The sequence below is a fragment of the Piliocolobus tephrosceles genome, chromosome 8 (genome assembly GCF_002776525.5).
Source record: "Piliocolobus tephrosceles isolate RC106 chromosome 8, ASM277652v3, whole genome shotgun sequence".
Taxonomy (NCBI): domain Eukaryota; kingdom Metazoa; phylum Chordata; class Mammalia; order Primates; family Cercopithecidae; genus Piliocolobus; species Piliocolobus tephrosceles.
In genome coordinates this window covers 8,785,985-8,808,603 of record NC_045441.1, presented here as the reverse complement: position 1 = coordinate 8,808,603, position 22,619 = coordinate 8,785,985, and the positions used below count along the sequence as shown (strand labels likewise).

The 22,619-nt window shown below is 41.8% G+C and overlaps 1 protein-coding gene across 1 annotated transcript in view; it reads left to right on the top strand.

Moving 5' to 3' along the window:
• TRIM4 (tripartite motif containing 4) overlaps positions 1 to 14,337 on the top strand; it is a 29,065-nt gene extending 14,728 nt beyond the window's left edge. Inside the window, exons 4-6 of the mRNA XM_023197213.2 lie at positions 1,564 to 1,586; positions 1,848 to 1,945; positions 12,456 to 14,337. Of these exons, the coding sequence (XP_023052981.1) occupies positions 1,564 to 1,586; positions 1,848 to 1,945; positions 12,456 to 13,039 (705 nt within the window). The 3' untranslated portion in view covers positions 13,040 to 14,337. The remainder of the gene's footprint in view (positions 1 to 1,563; positions 1,587 to 1,847; positions 1,946 to 12,455) is intronic.
• The last annotated feature ends 8,282 nt before the right edge of the window (positions 14,338 to 22,619 follow it).

The window sequence follows — 22,619 nt, the reverse complement described above, 5'->3', positions numbered from 1 at the left end:
CCCTTCCCTCTTCCTAAAGGTATATGGATATATATGTGTGTGTGTGTGTGTGTGTGTGTGTGTGTGTGTATGTGTATATATATGTATATATAAATAAAGCTATTTTCTTTTTTTTTTTTCTTTTTTTAGACAGGGTCTTGCTCTCTCTGTAAACCAGACTGGAGTGCAGTGGTACCATCTTGGCTTACTGCAACTTCCGCCCCCCAGGTTCAAGCATTTCTTGTGCCTCAGCCTCCCGAGTAGCTGGGATTACAGACACCCGCCATCAGGCCTGTCTAATTTTTGTATTTTTAGTAGAGATGGGGTTTCATCTTGTTGGCCAGACTGGTCTTGAACTCCTGACCTCAAGTGATCCCCCAACCTCAGCCTCCCAAAGTGCTGGGATTACAGGCATGAGCCACTGCACCCATCTAGATAAAGCTATTTTCCTGATAACTAGTGAGATTGAGCACTTTTCATGTGGTAATTAACCATTTTCTTTTTTTTAAATGAACAGTTTAGGTTTACAGAAAAGAAGATGGGACAGAGTTCCCACATACCTCTTCCCCCCGTTTCTCCTATCGTCAACATCTAGTGTTAATACGGTTCATTTGTTACAATTAATGAACCAGTGATACAGTTTACTAACTAGAGTTCATAGGTTATTTCCATTTCCTCAGTTTTTACCTAGTGTTCATTTTATTTTCCAGAACCGCGCCTAGGATACCAGATGACATTTGGTTGCCATTGTCTCTCCTTAGGTGCCTCTTGGCTGTGACATTTGCTGAGACTTTTCTGGTTTTTGATGATCTTGACAGTTTTGAGGAGTGCTGGTCAGGTATTTTGTAGAATGCCCCCCTGTTGGAATTGGTCTGTTTTTCTCTTGATTAGGCTGAGTTACAAGTTTTTGGAGGAGCTCTATTTTTTAAGTACATGTTGCCGTTGGTTACCTGATATGATACTTAGAATTTTTGCATCTGTGTCTTTAAGTAAAACGAGTCTATATTTTCTTTTTTCTACTATTTCATTTCATGGCTTAAGGAACAAGGTTATAATAGTCTCTGAAAAATCAGTTGGGAAAATTTCTATTTTTCTCTTCTCTGCTACAACTTAGGGTATTTTCAGTTCCGTAAAGTTTAGTAAAATTCACCTGTAGAAAACATTCTTTGGACTTGGACATGATAAAATATCCCTTGCGATTATAATTTAAAAGCCATCTTGTAAAACAATGGGAAAGAGAAGAGCGGAAGCTCAAAGCTGGAGCTGCTGAGGACCTACCAAAAGGCAGGCAAAGGAGCAGGCTCTGTGATTGAGACTAGTTGGGGAGGCTGGCGGGAAGCCAGGAGCCAGTTCATGTCGTGATGCCAAAGGAGAAAGAGTAGGGGTACGGGCAGCATTGTCGAATAGTGCAGAGGGGCCACATGAAAGAAAGGACCAGATTCTGTCAATCCGTTGGCTTTGGCAGCAGGAGATCATATGTGACATGAGCAAAAGCAGCTGTCAGAAAATACCTGCTCACACAGTTGTGTCCCAGGTCTCCAGGAGAAGGTTCGTAACTTGCTTATGTCTTCCTTCTTTTCACAGAATCCAAAAGAAGTGTTGACCAGGTATGTGCTCCTGTTCTCTTATGGGGACCTGGGTGGCATGGTAAAGATACAGGCTGAGCAGAAGGGAAACAAGGCCTAGGCTCCATAGGTCAGTCTGGGCACACCCTAAGAAGGGGTCTGAGGAAAAATTCTCCCGATTGCTTCTGTGAGGAGGAATGGGAACAAAAGACATCTGCACTTTGGGCTAAGAACGTTTGACTGGGAGTGGGGGTCTTGGCTACCCTAGTTGTCCCCTAAGAGCCGTCTTCTCTACCTTCTTAGGAGTGAGATCCAGGATATGAATTATTCCCTTGAAGCTGTAAAGGTGAAGACAGTGTGCCAGATACCACTGATGAAGGAAATGCTAAAGCAGTTCCAAGGTGAGCAGAATTTCTAGGAGGACTTGGGGCTCCTTAGAAATCTTTCAAGTAAGAGAATAAAGAGAGAAGTCTGAAGAGGAAGGAGGAAACAGCATGCAGCTAATAGAGTGTCAGGAAAGGTGGTTAATAAGTGGGTATACACTTCATTCAAGAAACATTTAACACACCATTATGAGGTGCTAGTGATACAAAAAGAAAGAGACCTGTTCAGTTCTTCATGAGTTCATAAGCACATTGGAGAGACAGACACACGGCACTCACTGTGATATAGTAGGAGCCAGTGTTTGCTGGCAGGAGGAATAAAATGTTACAGAAGTCCAGAGGAAGGGCTCTGTTGGGGGTGAGATGGGAAAGTTTTCACAGCAGAGGTGACAGTTTTGAGATTTGAGGGATTAGTAGGAGTTTGGCAGGTGGAAAATGGGGATGACTGTTTCACGCAGAGGCAGCATGAGCTAAGGTGTGGAGGAAACGGAGGGGTGGGTATCCAATGAGGCTGAAGAACAAGGTGTATTCTGAGGAAAGATAGAGGTTGAGGTTGAGAAGAAGAGTGTAAGACAGACTGAAAATAAACCCATTGGATCTCCAGGGACGCACCAAGGCATGCACATGCTCTAGAAGCTGTGCTGGCGATTCTCATGTGCACATGTTAGATTAAGAACCATGTTGTAGGCCAGGCATGGTGGTGCGTGCCTGTCATCCCAGCACTTTGGGAGGTCAAGGCAGGTGGATCATTTGAGGTCAGGAGTTCGAGACCAGCCTGCCCAACATGGTGAAACCCTGTCTCTACTAAAATACAAAAATTAGCTGGGCATGGTGGTGTGTACCTGTAATCCCAGCTACTCGGGAGGCTGAGCCAGGAGAATCGCTTGAACCCGGGAGGTGGAGGTTGCAGTGAGCTGAGATTGTATTCATTGCACTCCAGCCTGGGCGATAAAGTGAGACTCTGTCTCAAAAAAAAAAAAAAAAAAAGAACCATGTTGTAGATGTTCACTTCTAGCCAAAATGGAGTAAATAAACAGGAGTTGTTTTCTTGTCTGCAGCAACTAAAATAAAAATAAAACAGGCACAATATGTGAAACAACAGTTTTCAAAGCACCAGACATCAGGCAGTGAAGGACGGTGATTCCTGAGAAACGTGAAACAAATGAGGTCAACCTATGATTGCCCTACCCTCTGCCTGAGGGAGTTTCCAGACCATGTAAGGCTGGGGTAACTGAGGTAGAGCCAGGGAGACTTGCTGAGTTGAGGAATAGAACTGGGAGTTCACGGAGAACAAAGTAGTGAGAGTTCGCAAAGTACTGGGCAGTGTCCTGGAGAGGAGAAAGCCGGACAGAGAGAGAACCCTGGCCATCTGTGGAGGAACTTCCTAGGTGTTCGGCAGAGTTCTGATCAGCACATGCCTGTGAAAATCTACTCAAGGCTGGAGATAGAAGCTTCTAAAACGATGAGAGGGAATGGTTCCTGGTGCTCACACAGGGCCAGGAACAGTGCCGGTTCCTATCAGCCAGACCAGAAAACTCGTAGTTCATGGGCACTGAGTAGCGTACTCAGGAAAATCTTGCCTCATTAGCAGAGAATGTTTAGCCCTTGACTGGATACTGCTCCACACCCACCTTACAAATCATGAAAGCAAGACCCAAAGGGGTCAGACTCTTTCCAAGTAACTTAATTGCATCCCAGGATAAAGCCCTAGAAAATTGGTAGAAATAAACAAAAAAAGAGCACCTAACAATATAAATTCACAATGTCTGGCATCCAGTCAAATATTATCATGCATGCAAAAAGACAGGAAAGCAGTGACCCATAATGGAGGAAAATGACCAACTGAAACTGACCTAGAATTGATACAGATGTTAGAATAAGCATGGAAGGACATTAAAACATTTATTATAAGTGTATTCTGTAAAGAGGTATATAGAGACCAGATCAAAGTTTTAAAGATGAAAAATGTGGTGATTAAGGTGAAGAATGCACTGGATGGGATTAATAGTTGATTAAATATTATAAAAGAAAAAATTGGTGAACTTGAAGACAGCAATGGAAACTACAAAAAATGAAACATACACGGAATAAAAGAATTTACAAAAACACAAAGAGCATTAGTGACCTGTGGGACAACTTTATGCAGCCTTATTATCTATGGTGATTGGAGTCCCTGAAAGAGAGGAGTGGGGTTGGGGATGGAATAGGAAAAATACTTTAAAAAATAATGACCAAAGATTTTCTGAATATAATAAAAACGAAGTCCACAGATCCAAGATGCCCAACAAACCCTAAGTATGAGAAATATGAAGAAAAATACGCCAAGGCTCATCATAACTTGCTTGAAACCAGTGATAAAAAGAAAATCTTAAATGCGACCAGGAGAAAGGACAGTTACTTGCAGTGGAACAAAGGCAAAGTTGACATTACACTTCTCATTGGAAACAATGCAAGTGAGCAAACTCTTTATAAAGTCCTGAAAGAAAAAACTGTTAACCTAGAGTTCTAGACCTGGCAAAAAATACCCTTCAGAAACAAAGGTGCAGTAAATAAGTTTTGAGATAAACTAAAGCTTAAAAGAAAGAGTTTACAGCAGACTGACACTTCAAGAAATGTTAAAGGAAGTCCTTCAGACAGAAGGAAAATGCCAGATGGAAATCACTCTACACAAAGGAATAAAAGAGCACTAGAGATGGTAATGACATGAATAAATATATATTATTGTCATTATTTATTCCTTTAAAAAGGAATTGCGATGGTAAGTTTATACATCAACTTGACTGGGCCACAGAGTGCCCAGATATTGGTCAAAAATTATTTTGCGTGTTTTTGTGAGGGTGATTTTGGATAAGATTAGCATTTAAGTCAATAGGCCTGTGTAGATTGCCCTTCATAATGTGGGTGAGCCTCATCTAATCAGTTGAAGGCTTGAATAGAAAAAAGGGACTGACCTTTCCCTGAGCAAGATGGAGTTCTACAGCATACTGCCTTGGACTTCACCTGCAGCATTGGCTTTTCCTGCCTAATGGTCTTCAAACTGGAACACTGGCTCTATCTGGGTCTTGAACCTGCTAACTCACACAGCAGATTTGGACTTGTTGGTAGCAATGATCGCATAAGCCAGTTCCTTATATTAAATCTCATACACTGGCTGGGTGTGGTGGCTCACATCTGTAATCCCAGCGCTTTGGGAGGCTGAGTTAGGAGGATTACTTGAGGCCAGGAGTTCGAGGCCAGCCTGGGCAACATAGACCGTGTCTCTACAAAAAATAAAATAATTAGCTGAGTGTGTGCCTGTAGTCCCAGTTACTTGGGAGGCCACAGAAGGAGGATGGCTTAAGCCCAGGAGGTTGAGGCCGCAGTGAGCTGTGATTGCATCACTGCACTCCTGGGCGACAGCGTGACCCCATCTCAAAAGAAAACCCAGAAAACTGATAGGTGCACACGTACACGTGTGCACACATGCACCCACCCACCACACACAGACACACACAGACATATATATCCTTTTGGTTCTGTTTCTTTGGAGAACCCTGACTAATAATAATTGACTATTTCAACAGACAAAAAATGATGTATTTTGGAGTTTATAACATATTTAAAAGTAAAATGCGTTGACAGTGAAGATTGGGAGAGGAGAGATGAAAGTGTACTGTGATACAGTTCTAATATGTGAAGTGATGTAATATCACTTGAAGGGTGTATACTTGTGCCAGTCCCCTACTGACTTCATTAAGGATGGCACCATGTCTGAAAGGCCGAAGGAGATCTGGAATAGTGAATGAGACATGGGGTTTATTGAAGACCTACATGCAGGGCAGTCCAGGAATGGCTGGCTGGACAGGAAAACAAACCACTACTATTTGTAAAAAGCATGCAGGTGATACATAGCATTTTCATTTAGCAGTCTCCACCTGGGACCCTCCATTTTACCGAAAAGAAAGGGCCTCGATTCCCTGTATAGCCTCTGCTTGCAAGGAATGGACCAGGAGTTCACATGGCCTTTATAGATAAGGAGTGCATTTCTGGATTGGCCACTCCTGGATTCCTTACCTCAGAACCCTGAACACACAGTCTTCTTAGACCATGGGATTATTCTCAGGGTGTGCTGGAGTTACTGCTGTCAGGTGTGTCTGCCATGCACTGCAGTCCAGCATACCCTCGAATGGCCCCCACATTCGTATCACGTCATTCTCTGCAACTTCCCCCGGGGCAAGGTGTGTGCAGGAGCATTGCTGCCAGATGCTGCAGCAGCTTTAGAAACTACAGCAACAAAAGACAATGACAAGCATAGTCCAATCATACTCTACAGAAAGCTTTTCCAAGCACTTGGAAGTTGGTAAGATAGAGATTCTATAGCTGAAATATGGGTTTCTAGGGTTCACATAGCCCCGGTTATAATGTGGGAGTAATAGGGATATATACACAACATTTGATTTTAATTAATGTGCACCTTCCAGCCGGGGCAGCAGTTAAGATATCCAGGACCATGCGATTTTACACAGTTGCCCAGTGAGAAGGTAATGGCATGGCGCAGGTATCCTTGAAGGCTGCAGCCGTATGTTTAGCGAGGTCTCCAACTTGCAGCCGTGTGCCTATTGTTGCCACTTTGGGGCAAAAATGACCAAGGGGTAGAACCACCAGAATGCACACTTCTCGAAGCGCCTGGCTTTTACACTCTCCCAGTTCGTAGGAATGGTGTCTCAGTGGGACACAATGTGTCCGGCAGGTGAGGATGACCCCAGGTGCACCTACCAGCCCAATTATAGGGTAAGTAAGGCCAGCTGTGGTTGCCGTCTACCTGTAGCCATCCCCAAGGGGAGAGCATGGGCCCCCACATGGAGACAGTCACTGTGCCACCCTAGCCACATATTACTGGCTATTTGAAGGGACTGGTTGCATTGCTGTGGGGGTAGCCATCCATATTATGGGTTTAGCTTGTGACATGTTATTACCATTTCTTTCAGTACGTAAGGGTGCGTGACGTACTACCTGTGTCTGCACTCTTGTCACTCACCCTTGTCCATCGTGTTCAGCATACCCCACAGCTGGGGTAGCATTAACCTTCTCCCATACCAGGTGGAAAATATGTCATCTTGTCTCATTGATGGTGGGAAACTCACTGCATAACGTGGTGGTGGTGCTGAAGGGAAGTGAGTGAGGCTCATCATGCCGACTATAGACATGGCTCCAGGTGCTCAAGTTAGCAGCGTGGATGTGCCATGGCAGGTCCATTGTGGAGGAGAGGGTCAGCTCTCTGCAGACCCAATAGTCTGTTGTGTTCTGGAAAAAGGTCACCATGTGCACCCAGCTGGTGAAGCGGTTTGCTGCACCCTATCTATGGGCAACAGGTGAGATGTTTAGTGGGTACAAGAAAGGGGAAGCCATTTAGTAAGAAACAGGAAGTTGTGTCATTCTGAGAGCACCACCCCTGGGCCTGGTTTATAATACCAAGTGAATTGGGCCCTCTGTGATGCTTTGCAAGTGGCCAGAGTAAGACAGTGGGGGGTATTATAATGTTCTATAAGGGGATAATTGTCCCCTTGCACAAGGAAGACTGGGATTCGTTATTTTAGAAGTACAGGGGGTTGAGGAGTAGGATGTAAAATAGGTGTGACCTGTATATTCCATTCTTGGCCCTTCCCCCATGGAGTGCAAGAACTGACCTGAGAAATCTTTTCTTTTTTTTAGTTGCCACATAATAATTGTACATATTTAGGAGGTACAGTATGATGTTTCAGTACTTGTATATAATGCGTAATGGTCGAATCAGGGTAATTAGCATATTCATCACCTCAAACATTTACCATTATCTGCGTCGGGAACATTCAAAATCCATTTCTACTAACTGGGAGAGTGTAAAATCCCAGGGAGGGTGGATTGACTCTCTCCCACTCTGTCTGAGCTTATTTCCCAGCTTCACCAATTTCACAGCGGTATAATCCTGCATTGTGGTGTTCTGCCTTCTTTCAGGTGCAGGCAAGTCTTCTAGGGCTACCCGCTGTGGGTGTGGTTGGTCTTCTTTTATCTTGGTGGTGACCATCAGACATGCTGAGAGGATGGGAACCTCTATGGACTCATCCCAGTCCTCATCTCCTCGCCACTAGATCTCTCCACGGGGTCCCAGGACAATTTAGTCATGATAGTTCTAAGTCCATGTGGCAGTCAGTGACCCTTCAAACAGGCTACTCAACAAACCAGTGTCTCCATTTTGTCATCCTGTTCCCACAGGTGGGACAGTAAGTTCTCCAACACTTCAGCCTGAGCTAGTATCTCTCTAGTTGCAGCTCATCTTGTAACTGGCGAACCCTTGCCTGTGCCACAAGGTCAGCCTTGGGGGCTGCTCTAAGCAGTCAGGAGTGGCCAGCCAACTGCAGCTGCCACAGCTTGGGCATTTGACTTTCCCTTAGTTGGATCTACCCCCTGCAGCAGTTCTTCCAGCTCTTTTGGCATTTCGGGGATATCCCCATACTCACCTGGTGGGCCCCTCCCATCAAGGATAGTGGCTATCGGGCCCCCCATACACGTAGACAGCCAGCCCAGGATTTCCCTCGTGGATTTCCCCTCCCCTGATCCCATTGTCTTGGCACTCAAGTGGAATTTTCTCTGACCTCCTGCTGGGCTAATTGTTGTGCTAGACCCCTATTGATTTCAGTAGGGATGGCACTGTGTCTGAGAGGTGGAAGAAACCTGGAGCCAGTGAAGGAGACACAGGGTTTATTGAGGACTTATATGCTGGGTGGTCCAGGAGCAGTGGGCTGGACACGAAAACCAATTACTACTGTTTGTAAAAAGCATGCAGATTATATAGCATTTTCACTTAGCAGCCTCCTCCTAACAACCTCCATTTAACCCGGAACAAAGGCCTTGATCCTCTGTACAGCCTGCATTCCAAGAATGGGCCAGAGGTTCAGATGTTCAGATGTCCTTCCTAGAAAAGGAGCAGATCTCTGAGTTGGCCACTCCCACTTCCCTTATCTTGGAAGTCTGAACACGCATTCTGCTTAGACCATAGGGTCATTCTCAGGGTATGCTTGAGTTATTGCTGTCAGGCACATCTGCCATATGATACTATAAACCTTAAACCACTAAAATAAGAGAATTGTAGCTAATCAATAAAGGAAATAAAGTGGAATTATAAAAAATGATTAATAAAAATAAGGCAGATGAAGAAAAGAGCATATAGGGCAAAGAGAAAACAGCAAAATAATAGACACAAGTCTTATACTAATAATCACATTAACTATAAATGGTCTGAATGCTCTAATCAAAAGGCAGAAGTTGGTTGGATTGGCTAAAAAAAAAAAGTAAGACCCAACTGTATACTGGAAAAGAAACACATTAAATATGAAGAACCATATATGTTTAAAGCAAAAGAATGGAAAAAGATATGTTAATAGATCTGGAGTGGGTATATTAGTGTCAAAGATTTCTGAGCAAAGGATATTACCAGAGATAAAGAATGTTATATCCTAATGATAAAGGGGTCAGTTTGTCAAGAGGATGTAAGTTCTAAACATTTATGAACTTAACAGTGCTTCAACTATATTAAGCAAAAACTAATAGAGTTGCAAGGAGAAATAGACAAATTCACAATTACTTTTGGAGTTTTCAATAACTTAGTAAATTTTAGAGTAGGCAGTAAATCAGCAGGGATATAGTAGACTTGAATAACATTATCAATCAACTTGATCCCATTATTTATAGAACAGTCTACCCAACAGATATGTACTACATGTTTTTTTCAGTGTATGTGAAACATTTTCCAAGATAGACTAAGCTGGCTGTAAAGCAAGTGTCAAATTCAAAGGATTCAATTCATACAGAGTATGTTCTCTGATCACAATGGAATTGATAGAAATCAGTATCAAAATATCCTTGGAACCCCCCCCCAAATGTCAAGAATCTAAATAATAGACTTTTTAGTAACCCTTGAATTAAAGAAGAAATCAAAAGGCAAATTAGGAAGTAGTTTGAATGTAATGAAAAGGAAAAGACCACATACCAGAATTTGTGGGATGCAGCTAAAGCAGTACTTAAAAAAAAGTGTATAGTGCTATATTGGAAAGAAGAAACTTCTCAAATCAGTGACCTCAGCTTCTACCTTAAGACACTAGAGAAAGGAACAAGTAAAGCCCAAAGTAAACAGAAGAATGGAAATATTAAAAAATCAGAGCAGAAGTCATTGCAGTAAAATACAGAAAGCCAACAGAAACCAATGAAACCAAAAGCTGGTCCTTTGAGAATTTCAGTAAAATTGATATACCTTTAATCAAAATGATCAGAAAAAAAGAAAACACACTCATGTCAGAAACGAGAAATGGATATCATTACAGATTCTACAGATATTAAAAAGATAATAGAATATTAGGAGCAACTTTTGCCAATAAACTTGACAACACAGATGAAATGGACTAAGTCCTTAAAAGACACAAATTACAAAAGCTGACTCATGAAGATAGAGATAACTGGAATAATCTTATTTCTATGAAAGAAATTGCTGTTAGAAACCTTCCAAATGGCATTCGTTTTTTCTTTTCTTTCTCTCTCTCGCCTTCTTTCTTTTTTCTTTGTTTTTGACAGTCTTGCTCTGTCACCCAGGCTGGGGTGCAGTGGTGCAATCTCAGCTTACTGCAACCTCCACCTCCCAGGTTCAAACAGTTCTCCTGCCTCAGCCTCCTGAGTAGCTGGGACTACAGGTGCATGCCATCATGCCTGGCTAATTTTTGTATTTTTTTTTTTTTAGTAGAGATGGGGTTTCACCATGTTGGTCAGGCTGGTCTTGAACTCCTGACCTCATAATCTGCTGCCTCGGCCTCCCAAAGTGTTGGGATTATAGGTGTGAGCCACGGCGCCTGGCCCCCAGATGGCTTTCTTGGTGAAACATTTCACCAAATAGTTAAGAAATAAATGCCAATTCTTCAAGAACTCTTACTGAAAATTCATGAAGAGGGAATATTTCCCAGTTCTTTCTGTGAGGCCTGTATTACTGTGATACCAAAATCTGACAAAGATGTTACAAGAGAAAAGAATTACAGATCAGTGTCTCTCATGAACATAGATACCTAAATTCTAAGAAAACTTTAGCAAATTGAATCCAACAATATATTAAAAGGATAATATGTATTAATCACAACGAATTTATATATCCTTTGGTATACAAAAAGGATAATGTATAATAATCACAATATATGAGATTTATCCCAGAAAAGCATAGTTGGTTTAATACTTGAAAATCGATGTAATTTATATCATTAAAGTAAAAAAAAAAAAAAAAAAAAGGAAAACCATGTGATTGTCTCAGTTGAAGCAGGAAAAGCATTTGTCAAACTCTAGCATACATTCCTGATTTTTAAAAAAAGTCCTCAAACTTAAGAGAGATGGAGAGTCGGAGGGAAGGGAATTTGGATTCAGGGAGGCCAGGGAGGACGTTGTTAACACATTGAGTGATGCTGGAGATTGGAGTAAAAGCAGTGGCAATGGGAGTGGAGGGGAGGAAAAGAACCTGAGTGACAAATTGCAGAGGTAGAATTGATAGGACTTGGTGACTGACTAGCTATTGAGGGTTAGAGGAAAAAGAGTCGCAAATAAAGATTTCACAGCATGATGTTCAGGTGGAGGTGACTCTGACATCTGAGAGAACGTAGAAGGCAAGATGTCTGCAGGTGAAATGGATTAGTTCTGAGAGTATAGAAGGGGGAGTAAGAAAGATAATTAGCTCAGTTTTGAATGATTTGTGGGGAGATTTGTAGAGATGTCCCATAAACAACTGGAACCCCTGAAGAGACCTTGTTTTTCTGTTGTATGTGACATCTGTGTGTATCTAACCAAAGAACCAGCTAGTCAGCAGCTTTGGTTCTAGTTTTGATTCAACATAAGAGAATTTGTTAATATCTCTCCAAATTTTAGGCTGATTGTGAAAACTTGGATCATGAAATAATTAGATCCCCAGTTTCTAGAGGTTAGTCTTTTTTTTTTTTTTTTTTTTTTTTTTAAGATAGAATCTTGCTCTGTCACCTAGAGTGCAGTGGCATGATCTCAGCTCACTGCAACCTCCGCCTCCTGGGTTCAAGTGAGTCTCCTGCCTCAACCTCCCGAGTAACTGGGATTACAGGTGCCCACCATCACACCGGGCCAGTTTTTGTTGTTGTTGTTGTTGTTGGTTTTTTTTTGGTATTTTCAATAGAGAGAGGGTTTCGCCATGTTGGCCAGGCTGATCTCAAACTCGTGACCTCAAGGAATCTGCCCGCCTCAGCCTCCCAAAGTGCTGGGATTACAGGCATGAGTCACTGCGCCCGGCCTAGGGCTTAGTCTTTTAGAGCAGAAGGGAAATGAGGACTTCAGGTTGCTAAAGGCCATGCTGTGGCCTGCTAGGCCTGGCTGAGGATCAGTTGGGCAGCAGTGAGGAGTCATGGGTGCTTGTTAGGAGGAGCAAGATGAAACTGATGCTGGAAGAGATGGGCATTTCTGGGGAAGGGTTGATGATAAGCTGCTGCGCTACTTATCTCAGCTCTCGTTTTCCCCACAGTGGCTGTAAACCTAGCTGAAGACACAGCTCATCCCAAACTCGTCTTCTCCCAGGAAGGGAGATACGTGAAAAATGCAGCATCAGCCAGTTCTTGGCCAGTATTTTCTACAGCATGGAACTACTTCGCTGGATGGAGAATTCCTCAGAAGACTGCTTATGTAGAGAGATTTCAGCACTTACCCTGTGTTCTGGGAAAAAACGTTTTCACCTCAGGGAAACATTACTGGGAAGTTGAGAGAAGAGATAATCTGGAGGTTGCTGTTGGGGTGTGTCGGGAGGATGTCATGGGAATTACTGATCGTTCAACAATGTCCCCAGATGTGGGCATCTGGGCGATTTATTGGAGTGCTGCTGGCTATTGGCCCTTGACAGGCTTCCCTGGAACTCCCACCCAGCAAGAGCCAGCTCTCCACCGAGTGGGGGTTTACCTGGATCGTGGGACTGGGAATGTCTCCTTCTACAGCGCTGTGGACGGAGTGCACCTGCACACCTTTTCTTGTTCTTCTGTCTCACGCCTCCGGCCATTTTTTTGGTTGAGTCCATTAGCATCTTTAGTCATTCCACCAGTGACTGACAGGAAATGAGGCTTTTCTTCCCCTGACCAAAACTCCTTCCCTGTAGTCCAGCTCAGGGACACACATCCCCGGGCCCTCTTCTGCCCTTCATGTCTCTGTCCTGGATCGTCCATCTTCTGGGTCTCCTAATGGAACCATTTGGTATCTGCCCTTTGTGTGCTTCACAAGAGGCAGTCCCATGAGAGGTGGTTCTGGCCAATGGAGATGGGACAGGAAATTTTCCAAGGTGCTTTGGGAAATCTTTTTGTAGGTTTTAAAGAGATGTGCAGGGAAGACATATGGATGTTAGCAGCCATATTGGAACTCGGAACACAGGAATGGTGGAAAGGTAGAAGAAACATAGTTTTTGTTGCCATTGTGAAATTGTTGAAATTTCCTTAATCCTGAGCTTCTTGTTATATGAGATAATTACGCCCTTATTGTGTAAGACAATTTTGGTTGTATTTGGTTACTTGCAGCCTGAAGTACCCTAACCGGCACTAAAGGGACATAGTGTGAACATCCCACAGTATAGGCTTATGTCATGTTTGTGAAATTTGACAAAGGCATAGAATCTTTTTCTATCCAGTCAGGCATTGCCTGTTCTTTCCAGTAACTACTGATTCCCTCACTTTTCTGTCTTAGAAAATTGTGGGAATCCCCCCTCACTCTGCCCATGTTGCATTCTCTCTCTTCCCAACCATGTCTCTGCCCTCAGCTATTAACTGTACTGTGTATTTATCAAGTTCCTATATTGTATGTACAGGGTTATTCATGTCATCATGAGAATGTTGGAACGCTTGTTAAGTACTTACCTTTTGCTAGCCTCTTCATATGCTGTTGCATATGATTCTCATCACAACTCAGTGAGATGGAAAGTAAAATCCTATTTGTACAAATGAGAAAACCGAACTCTTCAGAGTAACTAGCTCAGTATTGGCTAACTGGTAAATGGCAGTGTTGGGATTAAAATCCAGATTTGTCTGAGATGAAAGCCCATGCTCTTATCTACTCTCCATTTATTCGGAAGCATTTATTGGATGTTGATCTTTGTTTCAGGTTTTGATTTTGTTACATGTTTTTTATACTGTGTGTATTTTCCTCACTCTACCCTTCTGCTCTAGATTGTCTGGACTCAGGAGATTGTAGCAGTTACTGGATAGTTATTTTTAAGATAATGATTGCTTTTCTCTGTTTATATAAGTCATGTGTACTCATTGTAGAAAATTTGTAAGATACAAAAAGTATAAAAATTAAAGTTATGTACTACTAACATTTTATTTTCTCCCAGATTTTCAATAAAGACATTCAGGCAGAGATTTAACAAGAATTTTATTTTAACTTATATTTTAGCTTAAGGGGAACATGTGCAGGTTTGTTCTGTAGATCAATTGCATGTCACAGGGGTTTGGTGTACTTATTATTTCCTTACCCAGCTAATAAGCATAGTACCCAATAGGTACTTTTTTGATACCCCACCCTTCTCCACCCTCTACCCTCAAGCAGTCCCTGGTGTCTGTTGTTCCCTTTTTTGTGTTCATGGGTACTCAATGTTTAGCTCCCCTTATAAGTGAGAACATGTGATGTTTGGTTTTCTGTTCATGTGTTGGTTTGCTTAGGATAATGGCCTCCAACTCCATCCATGTTGCTGCAAAGACATGATCTCATTCTTTTTTTATGGCTGCATAGTATTCCGTGGTATAGATGTACTACATTTTCTTTATCCAGTCTATTGTTGATGGGCATTTAGGTTGATTCCATGTCTTTGCTATTGTGAATAGTCATTCAGTGAATATATACATGCATATGTCTCTGTGGTTGAATGATGTCTTCGGGTATTGGGCATATACAGAATAATGGGATTGCTGGGTTGAATGGCAGTAGTGAGGATTCTTACACAACTTCCAGCATTTTCCCTAACTCTTCCTCCCCTCTTCCTCTTCTTACACATCAGCCATCTTGGCTTGTCTTCCTGTTCAGCCTGAGCAGCCCCCTCATTCAACAGTTTCTACTGAGTTCTCAACTTCCCAGGACATTTGCTGTTACAGGTTGAATTATGTTCCCCCAAAAGATATGTTGAAGAGCTACCTGTGAATATGACCTTATTTGGAAATAGGATATTTGCAGATGTAAACAAGATAAAGTCATTTGGGTGGACTCTAATCCAATATGACTGGTGTCCTTATAAAAAGAAGGAAATGTATGCATATGTTCACACACTCATGCCCACACACACACAGAAAAATGCCAGATGGAAACAACGTGAAAGAGGCTCTGGAAGATGGAGGCAGAGATTGGACTGGAGTTACACTTGTCACAAGCCAAGGAACCTGGGGCTACCAGAAGCTGGGGGAGGCCAGGAAGAACCTTCCCCTAGAAGCTTCGAAGGGAGCGTGGCCCCATCAACACCTTGATTTCTGATTTCTAGCTGCCAAAACTGAGGTTAGCCAATAAATTTACATTGTTTTAAGCCACCAAGTTTGTTATGGCCACCTTAGAAAATGGTGACTACACTTGCCCATAGGATGTCCTTCAGTGCTTGCCTTACTAATAGCTAATCCTTTGGGAACTCATCAGTACCTTCCCTCCTCTCTTCCTTCTGGCTATTGAAAGGTTGATTGATTCTACTACAAATCCTTGCTCTCTGCCTTCAAGTGGGCCCTTTGAGCCACATGGTAAACTTTTTTATCACTCGGCTTGTTTTTACGTCTGTTGGCAATGATTTCAAACTTTTCCTTTTAAGCCTTCATGAGTCCCCCTTCATACGATTGCAAAGAACTTGCATCTTCAACAGAGAAAAAAAAAATTCTTTTCCTCTGCCCTTCTTATTCTTCACAGTTCTTCGTCTCGGTGCTTGAGTCTTGATACTGACCCCTGTAGTCTCATCAGGTATGGGATGGGACCTAGGTGTTCATTTTTATTTAAAAAGCCGACCAAAAGAAAAACAAAACAAAACCCCACCCATAAACTTCTTTCCATGCTTCTTGATATACAAACAGGATTGAAAATAAACTGCCAGTTGTAAACTAAAAATCCTAAGCCTCCCGTCTGATTGAACTCCCTCCTGGCTAAGGGGACTCCAGAGAAACCTGCAAAACAAATTTCTGGCCATGATTGACTGAGAAGTTAGACATTCATCAGGTGCATTTCCTCCCTTTTGGAGTTTAGACACAACAACTGCCCAGCATTAAGAGTAAAATAGAGACAACAGGATTAACAAAATGGGCTCTGTGACGATAAGATACCAAATTATAAGAAAGATCTAAGGCCATGACAGACCTTAAGTCACACACCCTTACAGGTCAGTCTGATGCAGTGAATTAGCTAACAGACCTCCTGTCCTTCAGGGATGTCCTAGAAAGGTGCTGTAGTGCTGCAGTTGTCCACTTTGTGGTGGTGCCTGCACATCATGAAGATCTGTCTGCAAGCTGAGGAGCGAGGAAGCCAGTCCAAGTCCCGAAGCTGAAGAACTTGTAGTCTGATGTTTGAGGGCAGGAAGCATTCAGCACAGGAGGATGTAGACTGGGAAGGTAAGCCAATTTAGCCTTTTCACATTTTTCTGCCTGTTTTATGTCTTGGCTGCACTGGAAGCTGATTAGATGGTGCCCACCTACATTAAGGGTGGGTGTGCCTTTCCTAGCCCTCTGGCTCAAATGTTAATCTCCTTTTGCAACACCCTCACAGACATACCCAAGATCAATACTTTGCATCCTTCAATCAAGTTGACACTCAGTATTAACCGTCACAATACCCATATATGCAAACACTTCTAGAATTATTTCTGTGTCTACCCATCTATATATTCAGCGAAGCATGAATACTGATGTCTCCAACTCTAATCCAGCTCCATGAGATTCATTCTAGCCTTCCCTCCTTTCTTATCATCTGTAATTTTCTTCTCTGATAGAAACCTGGCTCTCATCATCCACCATCTGTTTATTTCTAACCCCTCATACACGCAAAGCAGATTCGGAATTGTTAACCTGTGTCCCAGTGAGAAATTTATCAACTGGAGTATAGTGTTTGTGTACAGTTCCTTTTGTTTTTCACCTTACATTTTCCCATCAAAACAGCATTTTCCAGTTATTCAACTCCTTCCCCTACCACTCCATTCTTGAGTGAGATTGTGTAATAAATTTGTAATATAGTTAGATTCTTCCTCACAGTCTGCATTTCATCCTGGAATTCTTCCAACATCCTGTTTAATTTTTACAATTTTGTGTATATCGAAGTTCACTCCTTGTTGATGTATGGTTCTATGGGTTTTGGCAAATGCATGAGTTATGTATTTATCACTCCAGTACCAAATAGAATACCAACTGTCATTACCCTGTGTATCCCCTTTGTAGTCATCCACCTGCCCTCCCAACTCCCAGGTGGGAGGGCAGGTGGATGACTCCCAATATATTCTGCATGTATTGATATAATCTTGTGGTTTTTGTTTTTGGTTCTGTTTATGTGATTAATTACACTTACTGATTTGCGTATGTTGAACTAGCCTTGCATCCCAGGGGTAAAGCCTACTTGATAGTGGTGGATTACCTTTTTGATATGCTGCTGGATTAGGTTTGCTAGCATTTTGTTTGTTTGTTTGTTTTTTGAGACAGAGTTTCGCTCTTGTTGCCCAGGCTGGAGTGCAATGGCATGATCTCGCCTCACTGCAACCTCTGCCTCTCGGGTTCAAGTGATTCTCCTGTCTCAGGCTCCCGAGTAGCTGGGATTACAGGCGCCCACCATCACACCCGGCTAATTTTTGTATTTTTAGTAGAGACAGGGTTTCATCATATTGGTCAGGCTAGTCTAAAACTCCTGACCTCATGTGATCCACCTGCTTCGGCCTCCCAAAGTATTGGGATTATAGGTGTGAGCCACCACGCCCAGCCAAACATTTCGTTGAGAATTTTTCCATCTATTGTTTTTTTAAGGATATTGACCTGAAGTTTTCTTTTTTTGTTGTGTCTCTGCCATGTTTTTGTATCAGGATGATCCTGACCTCATAGAATGAGGTAGGGAGGAGTCCCTCCCCTTCAGTTTTTTGGATAGTTTCAGCAGAAATGACACTAGCTCTTCTTTATACATCTGGTAGAATTCAGCTGTGAATCCTTCTGATCCTGGGCTTTATCTGGTTGATAGGCTTTTTATTACTAATTCAATTTTGGAACTTGTTGTTGGTATGTTCAGATTTTAAATTTCTTCCTGGTTCAGTCGTGGGAGATTGTATGTTTCCAGGAATTTAGCTACTTTTAGTAGGTTTTCTAGCTTGTGTGCATGGATACTCTGAGGTGTTTTTTTTTTTTAAATAATTCTATTGGGTCAGTAGTAATGTCCCCTTGTCATTTCTGATTGTGTTTATTTGGATCTTCTCTCTTTTTCTTTATTAGTCTGTCTAGTGATCTATCAATCTTACTTATTCTTTCAAATATCAACTTCTGGTTTCATTGATATTTTGTATATTTTGCACCTGAATTTCATTTAGTTCAGCTCTGATTTTGGTTATTTCTTGTCTCTTGCTGGCTTTGGGTTTGGTTTGCTCTTGTTTTTCTAGTTCCTCAAGGTGTGATATTAGGTTGTTAATTTGAGATTCTAGCTTTCTGATGTGGGCATTTAGTGCTATGAACTTTCCACTTAATACAGCTTTGGCCATGTCCCAGAGATTTTGGTATATTATATCTTTGCTCTCACTAGTTTCAAAGAATTTCTTGATTTCTGCCTTAATTTAATTGTTTACCTAGAAGTCATTCAGTAGCAGGTTGTTTAATTTTCATGTAATTGTTTAGTTTTGAGTGCTATTCTTATTATTGTTTTCTATTTTTATTGTTTTGTGGTCTGAGAGTGTCGTTGATATGGTTTTGATTTTTTTGAATTTGTGGAGAATTGTTTTATGGCTGATTGGTTGATTTTAGAGTATGTGCCACTGCAGATGATAAGAATGTGTATTATTTTGTTTTTGGAGTGGAAAAAAACACAAATAAAAAACATTCCATGTTAGTGAATTGGAAGAATAATATTGTTAAAATGTTCATATTACCCAAAGCAACTTACAGATTAAATGCATTATCTACCAAAATCCTGACAGTATTTATTATAGAAATAGAAAAAAATCCTAGAATGCATATGGAACCGCAAAAGGCCTCAAATAGCCAAAGCAATTTTGAGCAAGAAAAACACAGCTGGGGCCATTACAAGTCCTGATTTAATACTATATTTCATAGCTACAATAATCAAAACAGCATGATACCAATATAGGAGTTAAAAAGGAATTATTGAGGCAGTTAGTAAGGTAAAATAATTCTCAGTGGAATTTCCTTTTCATAAAAAGCAGCCCCCACATCATTTCTTTTCTAACAAAAAGCAACCTGAAAAATCAAGCTGCAAGCATAGATACACAAGCTGGAAGCTTGCATAGGTGAACACTGGCAGCTGTGCCAATAGAAAAGAGATACTTGGAAGCCAGGTACATCCAACATGGAGGTTTTTTCCTGCCTTCTCTTTGTTGCCACATGTGCAAATGTCATGGTGCTGGCCAGGTGGAGACCCCACCTGCATAATAAAAGATTAGGGTGGGATGGCCAACCTAATCACAGCTATGTAAATGGGACACCTGGTCCAAACAATCCCCTGGGCCCTGTGAAAATCAGACACTGCCTTTCTAAGCCCCTCTATAAAGTCAACTGCATCTCACCCCAAACCTGGAAACCCACTTTGGTTCCCTTCCTCTGCATGAGGAAGCTCTCTCTTCTTTTGCTATTAAATTTCTGCTGTTAAACCCACTCCTTGTATGTGTCCTCATATTTGATTTCCTTAGCACAAGACAACGAACCTGGGATATTTCCCCAGACAAATGACGTCGCTTCAATGTTGGCATAAAAACATACATATAGACCAAACAGAACAGAATAGGCAGTGCAGAAATAAACCCGTGCATATACAGTCAGCTTATCTTCAGCAAGGGTGCCAAGAATGTACAATAGAGACAGGATAGTCTCTTTTCCATTGTGGCCAACATGGTGAAATCCCGTCTCTACTAAAAATACAAAAATTAGCTGGGCTTGGCGGCATGTGCCTGTAATCCCATCTACTCAGGAGGCTGAGGCAGGAGAATTGCTTGAACCTGGGAGGCGGAGGTTGCAGTGAGCTGAGATCATGCCATTGCATGCCAGCCTGGCGAAAGAGTGAGACTCCGTCTCAAAACAACAACAACAACAAAAAAAAAAAAAAAAAAAGAAAAAGAAAAAGAAAAAAGGGATAGTCTCTTTAATAACTGGTTTTGGGAAAACTGGATATCCACATGCAAACAAAGAAATTAAATCCTTATCTTACACCATACACAAAAATCAACATAAAATGAATTAAAGACCTAAACGTAGGACCTGAAACCATAAAACTTGAGGAAAACATAAGAGAAAAGCTTTCTGACATTAGTCTTTATAATGATTTCTTGAGTATGACAACAAAGGAAGGCAACAAAAGCAAAAACGGGCAAGTGGGATGACATCAAACTCAAAAGCTTCTGCACAGTAAAGAAGCAATAAAAAATAAATAAAAAGCCCAACTATTGAATGAGAGAAATTATTTGCCATCTGTATTAGGTTATTCCTCCATTGCTATAAGAAATACCCAAGGCTGGGTAATTTATAAAGAAAAGAGGTTTAATTGGTTCATGGTTCTGCAGGCTGTACTGGAAGCATGGTGCTTGTATCTGATGATCTTCTTGGGAGGCCTCAGGGAGCTTTTACTCATGGTAGAAGGCAAAGTGAGAGCAGGAGTGAGAGAGAGAGAGAGAGAGAGAGAGAGAGAGAGAGAGAGGGAGAGTGCTACACCATTTTAAACAACCAGCGAATATCAGTGAAGCAAAGCATTTTAGGATTTGAGTTGAGATGGAGAAACAAAGAAGAGGTCAACATATCCCTATAATGGAAAGGAAGAGCAGGATATGAGAATGATATGGGAGTGCATAAGAAGGGGAGGTAGGGATATGCCATTTTTTTCTATTCCCTCTGTATCTGAAATCTTTTTTTTTTTTTTTTTTGGAAATGAAGTTTTACTCTGTCACCCAGGCTGGAGTGCCATGGTGCGATCTCAGCTCACTGCCACCTCCACCTCTTGGGTTCAAGTGATTCTCCTACCTCAGTCTCCTGAGTAGTTTGGACTGTAGATGTGCGCCACCATGCCTGGCTGATTTTTGTATTTTTAGTAGAGTCAGGGTTCTGCCATGTTGGCCAGGCTGGTCTCAAACTTCTGACCTCAAGTAATCCACCCACCTTGGTCTCCCAAAGTGCTGGGATTAAAGGTGTGAGTCACTGCACTCGACCTGAAATCTCTTGACATGTTATATTCATGTAGTCTATGAAATTGGAGTACAACCAACAGCTAGGATGGGAACTGCCTGTCTCTATTCCTTGACTTCTTTCCTATGATATGGCACATGGAAAACCCTCAAAAGGGTGCTGTGGGCAAAAGAGACTAGATATTATTACTCAGACTGTCTTCTCAAAAGGGGTGCGTGGAAAGGGGTTACAAAAATCTGGGTTCCCAAATGAAAAACAATCAATGGACTCTAAGAATTGTTTATCTCCACAGCTAATTGGCCCCTGAGGAAAATACTCTGTTATCTTCAGGCTCACTCCACAAAATATCTCATTCTCCTGATCACTTGGAACAAACTCCAAGTAAAACCCTTTGGGGATGCCTGTCTCAGTGCGCACAGCACAGTCTAATTGACATCTTGAGTAATGGTCTCCAGAAGTGATGCAAGATGTGTCTTCTGGGATGGAATCCCCGACGTCATTCTATTTAGTGTCCTCAATTTGCCTCAGCTGACATAGGTCCTCTGGGTTAGGGGGATGTTTTATTTCTCCCAGATGATGTCCGTTTTTTCTTACGATTGGCTCACATCAGACGAAGAATGTTCTTAATCTAACCCCCATGATTACTATTGAGAAGACGTTTATGCAGTCAGAAAGCCAAATTTATATTTTATTAAGTAGGGGAGGAGGTGTAAAGCTTAGAAGAGAGTGCCTTGAGAGATCCAAAACAATGGAAAACCATAACAGATTTTATTTTGACTCTGGGCACATTCACGATTAAACTGGTGTTCAGTTTACCTTCTTAATAAAGTGATATTAATGGAAATTCCTATTGCCCAAGCTCTGATATTCGAAGGGAGGGTGTCTCAAATATATGTATAGAGCCAAAGGAAGCATATGTGTGATTCAAAGGCCCGACTAGTAGAGGCTAAAGAAGTTCAGTTGCTTAATCTGTCCTGATGTGTGTTGATGGAGCTCATGATATGAACACACATGTGTCTCATTAGTCCTGGTGATGTTCTGTCATTAGGGTAATTAGTGCAAACAACAATGACTGCAATGGGGCAATTTCTCCTATGCCGTTCCACCAAAATGTAACGTAAATGGAAATTTCCAGGCTTAGGGAAGGAAGTCTGGTGAGCACCTCAGAAAAGGCTTGTTTTGATCACCAGTAACCAACACGTGGGTCAGCGTGGACCTCTCTTGCCCTCTGCATTTCACTTCCATGCTTGTCTTCCTATGAGTCTCTGCAGAGGAAATTCCAGCTAAGATAATATTAAGGCTTGAAGTATCTAGGAAACTTT